Source organism: Octopus bimaculoides, chromosome 1 (genome assembly GCF_001194135.2).
Source record: "Octopus bimaculoides isolate UCB-OBI-ISO-001 chromosome 1, ASM119413v2, whole genome shotgun sequence".
Classification (NCBI taxonomy): Eukaryota; Metazoa; Mollusca; class Cephalopoda; order Octopoda; family Octopodidae; genus Octopus; species Octopus bimaculoides.
In genome coordinates, this window is record NC_068981.1 from 91962866 (window position 1) to 91968160 (window position 5295).

General features: G+C 35.6%; 2 protein-coding genes across 2 annotated transcripts in view; both read right to left on the minus strand.

Annotated features, from left to right (window-relative positions):
* Positions 1-901: 901 nt before the first annotated feature.
* LOC106874536 (uncharacterized) lies at positions 902-2545 on the minus strand. The gene has a single exon (XM_014922303.1). The coding sequence runs from the start codon at positions 2472-2474 to the stop codon at positions 1317-1319; it is 1158 nt and encodes a 385-aa protein (XP_014777789.1). The 5' UTR covers positions 2475-2545; the 3' UTR covers positions 902-1316.
* Positions 2502-5295, minus strand: part of LOC106874535 (uncharacterized) — a gene marked incomplete at its 3' end in the record, with an annotated part of 8518 nt that continues 5724 nt past the window's right edge. Inside the window, exons 2-3 of the mRNA XM_014922302.2 lie at positions 5277-5295; positions 2502-3886 (exon numbers count right to left, since the gene is read on the minus strand). The exon at positions 5277-5295 is cut by the window's right edge and continues 246 nt beyond it. Coding sequence (XP_014777788.1) covers positions 2502-3886; positions 5277-5295 — 1404 coding nt within the window. The remainder of the gene's footprint in view (positions 3887-5276) is intronic.

Below are 5295 nucleotides of genomic sequence, written 5' to 3' on the forward strand. Positions count from 1 at the left end.
CAAAATGACATATATGGTAATGTTCGGAGTCCATGGAATCTTGAAAAAGACCAAATCGTCATGGCTAGAATGCTTTTGGATATAAATATCTTCTTCCGATCTGACACGGAAGAACGAGTAACAACTAAAAACGTGTCCTAAATGCATTTGTTGTTCAAGAAACGGTGCCTCGTTTTGATTACCTTCACGATCATATTCTATAAGTAATACATGAATATTGTTTAGCCAGCTAGGTATTCCCGCTTTGCAAAAATTAACAACAAATTAAAGTGTCCTCGTAACATACATTGTAAATTACTTGTGGAATATTACTTACAATTATTTAGTTATTTCGGTTCGATAAATGGAAGAAAGAAAACCACATTTTCCTGTTTATATCCTATACCAATTTCCTGACTGATGTGTAGGTTCACAAAATAGATATAAACCATTCCTTCTGCTTTTTCCTCTACCTGTTCAGTTTTGTAGATACTGAATGTAGTTGTTTGCAGAAATACCCTGCTTTGTGCATATTTTAGAAATAGTATGTGACAATAGGTAGCGCATTAAAAGTACATTTATATTCTTAAGAAAAGTGCATCGTAATCTGTCAATCCAGCTGAACACACGCCCTAGTATTGAAATACTCCAAGCCATTATTATTTCTTCAGTTGATAATTGTTTTTATTTTTGGCCCACTTCATTGCACTATATGTTTTTTTTAAATATTTTTATATTATGTATCATCTATATATGAAGAAAAGGAAACGTAAAGTGATAGTTTAGGGCCATACGTCCTATCTAAGTACAATATTCATGTTTATGATACCTTCTATATCGATGATGATCATACGCAATGTTTTAATATATATCTGCTATACAGGTGCAATTGAAAAGAAATAAATTTAATCGAATCTATGAGGAAGATTGGAAACAAAGAAGGCTGAAAATTTTATTAGAAAATTCATGAGAACGTTGACATATAGTGCTTATTCATATAATCATATACAAAGTCCTAAATCAAATTTTATTTTATAGTTAATAAAATGAGATAACTGTCACGTTAACCCTGTTGTTTAATATGCCTTAATTCCATGACTTAAATCATAGCTGGATACTGTAAAAAGGTATTAGTAAATAAAGAAAAAAGTAGCGAAAGAAAATAGATATCTATAGCAACGGTTCCCAGTATTTCAACATAGTATTTGAAACTATAATACATAGTTAATAAAAGTTTCTCAGATGGCTACAAAACTTAAACTTTAAAATGTTAACAGCTTTTTCTTCTACGATTAGATACTTTACATATTTTAGGAATTATTTTTGAGAATAGGGATTTAGATACAATTATAGAGCTGTTGTGACCAAACTTTTCCCGGACTGCATTTCAATGTAACAAAGTTATACCAGTTGGAACATTGAATATATTTGGTTGGATCTGGATGAGCGAAACGAGCTTTAAATAACTCCCTCGTGCATGGATTAGAATGAGGTGAATTCCCCCACACTACTTCATCACCATTATCCTTACTTGTTGTTTCCGGAAGTTGACTTGTTAATACATGATGTATTGAAGCACCGAATACGCAGTCCATCTCATGTTGGTTCCACACAGTCCCAGGAGAGCAGTTTCTTAGTACGTACGAACCCGGTACAGTGCACTGAATAAATTTTTTGGGGTCTGAATGTGCAAAGTAGCCAGTACCTGCTTCCAATGCTTCTGCTGTACATAAACTCTTACCAGTGTTCATACCACCATACTCGTTTTGAATGATCGAGTGATGTGAATATCTATGTATGCATGTTTGATTTGCTTGTGACCACAGTGTACCATTGTCACACGATTTAACAAAATATGTTCCATGGGTCGTACATTGAACATAATATTGAGGATCTGGGTGAGCAAAAAACATTACGTTTGCAGCAATTTTTTCTCTTGTACAAGGGTTTTTAATTTTATTGAGCAGGGAAGGATTGTAAACTTTTAAAGTTGGGGTTTTGACTGTGGTTGAGACTGTAGATTTGACTGTCGTAGTTTTAGGTGTGCTCATCTGTTCTTCTCTTACGCATGTGAGATTTGCCTGTGACCATAAAGCTTGGCGATGACATTCTTTTATAATGTAAGATCCTGGGTTTGTACACAGAATGAATTTATTGGGTTCAGGATGCGGAAAGTATTGACGATGTGATTCTAAATTCTCTTTAGTGCAATAAGTTTCAAATGTGTTTGAAGAAGCTCGTTTCACTGTACCATGCTTTGGGGAAGGTTTGAAAGTAGTTGTTTTCGTAGGTTTAGTAGATAGATCTTTGGACATATAAAGACATGTACGATTAGGTTGAAACCATACAGCATCATTACCACATCGTTTTATATAATAATTTCCTCTTGATGTGCATAGAATAAACATTCGTGGATTAGGGTGACGGAAAAGAAACCTATTAGCGGCTATTGCTTTTTTCGTACAAGGGTTTTTGAAACGGGGAGGTAAAGTCATTCTAGATGTTCTTTGATTCACTTGGGAAGTTGAAAATGCTGGTGTTGTTATTGATGTTGTTGTAGCGGTAGTGGTCGGTTTTATTCGAGGTAGCGTTATTCTTGGCGGTATGCACTTCTTATCAGGTTGAGACCAAAAGAATAATTTTGGACAATCTCGCCTTACAAACTTTCCTGGGGCTATGCATTCAAAATACATAGTTGGGTATCGATGTGCAAAATATTTCAAGCCAGCAGCAATATTTTCTTTTGTACAGAAGCTACCGTCAAATTTATTGAAATATCTATCAAACTTCGATTTTCTTGTCATTACCATTCGCTCAGTATAGTGTTTCATTGCTTTCGTGTTGGGTTTATTTGCGGGTTTTGAGTGATAAGTAGGGGTTGCTTTCGCTGTTGCTATAGGAATGTCAGTAGACATTTTTGAGGTTGTATATCTTGGTTTGTTAGGAGGTTGGTCCCTTGATTTCTGTGTCTTTTTTGGTAGAGACCTTGCAGTTGTGTAATGCATCGGAATTTTTGATCTGCCGGACAAGGATGCTGTGTGATGCAATTTTTCTTTCATAGTCGTCATGGGTAATGTAGCTGGCCTATTGAACGGATTGTCCTGCTTATTTGATGAATATATTGTAGAACCATAGATGTTTGTCAGATGCCTTCTAGTTGGCAAGTATTGAGTAGATGGATAATAATTATGTATACATGTATCACCTTTCTTTGACCAAAATTTACCAGAGTCGCACCTTCTAATGATATATAAACCCACACCTGTGCACTTGACATATTTCTTTGGGTCGGGATGAGAATAATAAAGACGTTTGGCTGCTATAGCAGCTTTGGTACAAAGATGCTTAAATATGTTTACCAAAGGGTTTAGGGTAGTTTTTCCGGAGTTGTCGTGCAAAGTTGTCTTGAAAATCAAACTTCTATATTTCTGACGTAAATGCTCTGATGTATTTAAGCACATCGTTTCGTTCTGAAGCCAACTGTTTCCTGGGATACAATCTTTCACTATATATGAACCAATATCTACACACTGAATATATTTGGTAGGGTCAGAATGCGGAAAGTATAATCTTCCATTATCAAACGTTTCCTTCGTACAAGGATTAGCAAAAGACTTTAAAGCTGGCATTTTCATAGCGGGGCGAGTTTTCTTTGGTACCACGTTTTTATCCTTTTGAGTGGTTTCTGTATCGTCTTCTCGATGAACACAAGTCAATTTCTTTTGCACCCAGAATGTACCATGCGGACAGCGTTTGACGTAGTAGTCTGATGACTTTAAGCATTGGATATACATCCTCGGATCAGGATGGGGTAAGGTTTTTGCATGGACACCGTCTGTTCTTTCACGACAAATAGTTTTCAAATACTGTTTATACAAAAGATTGTCTTTAGTAAATACTTCCGGGGCTGAAATTTAAAGAAAATAATAAAAATAAGAATATATAGATGTAATTCATCATAGCTAAATATAGACAAGACTAATGTATAGGTATTTAGCAAAGAAAGTGAATAGCGTGTTAGTTGTTATAAACTATCATTTCCTGTATATGTATGTATGTGTGTGTGTGTGCATGTGTGTATTTCATGGGATCGTAGTTTAGTGGTTAGGGTGTTGGTCGGGATATTGTAGGGGTGTGGTTTCAATTCCTGGATCGAATGATATTGTATGTTTTTGAGCAATACACTGTGCCTTACATTACTCTGCGATCATTTCGAAACCTGACGGATGGTACACAGTGCACCTGTTCAAGCGACGTAAATTTGATGGAAGAAGTGAACTAATGAGTATCACATATATTTCACCACTATAAACAAATGATTAATGCAGGTTTTTAATATATATATATATATATATATGAGTGCGTGTGTTTGTGTGTGCGTGAATATGCGTGAGTATGCACGCGCACGTGTCCTTGTAATTTAAGTTGATACTTAATGATATTATTAATTCTTGGAGCCAAATTCCACCGAGGTCAACTTTGCCTTTCATCTTTTTGGGGGCGATTAAATTAAGTACCAGTTGCATACTAGGGTTGATCTAATCGACTAGGCTCCTCACTCAAAATTTCAAGGTCGTGTGCCCTTGGTAGAAAGGATTATTAATTCTCCGCGTAAGGCGGCGAGCTAGCAGAACCATTATCACACCGGTCAAAATGCTTGGCAGCATTTCGTTCGTCTTCATGTTCTGAGTTCAAGTTCCACCGTGGTCGGCTTTGCCTTTTATCCTTTCGGGGTCGATGAAAGAAGTAGCCATTGAACACTGGTGTCAATGCTGTTAACTTATCCCTCTCTCAGAACTTGCTGTCCTTTTGTCAAAATTTGAAACCATTATTATTTCTCATAGTATTTGTTATTTGATAGACAGAAACTCAATCTCTATAAGACTGTCAATGAATGCTCTCATTCTCCCGTTTTTCATAGTAGAATAGTGATATAAGAGAAAAAGAATGTTTCAAGATTCTAATATGATCCACACCCTAAAGTCGCTTTTTGAGAATTTAGTACTAATACAAATTTTTATTATCATCACAGAGAAGAAAATTTGAATGGAGGGCATATTAGATTGAATCGTTCTGATCTGATTTCCATTTAAGGTTATCATCACAGAATGATAAAATACAAATGTGGCTACAGCAGCATTTGAAAGCAAAATGGGGAAAAAAATCATGCATGACTAATTGCCACAAAGTAGTTGTCCGGTGCTTTAACAATTCAGCTCATCTGTATACACTCCCACATTAATATTAATAATATCTGACAGAAAAACAAAAACAAAGAAGAAAATAGGAAAACTCACTTAGTTCTTCATCGTCGTT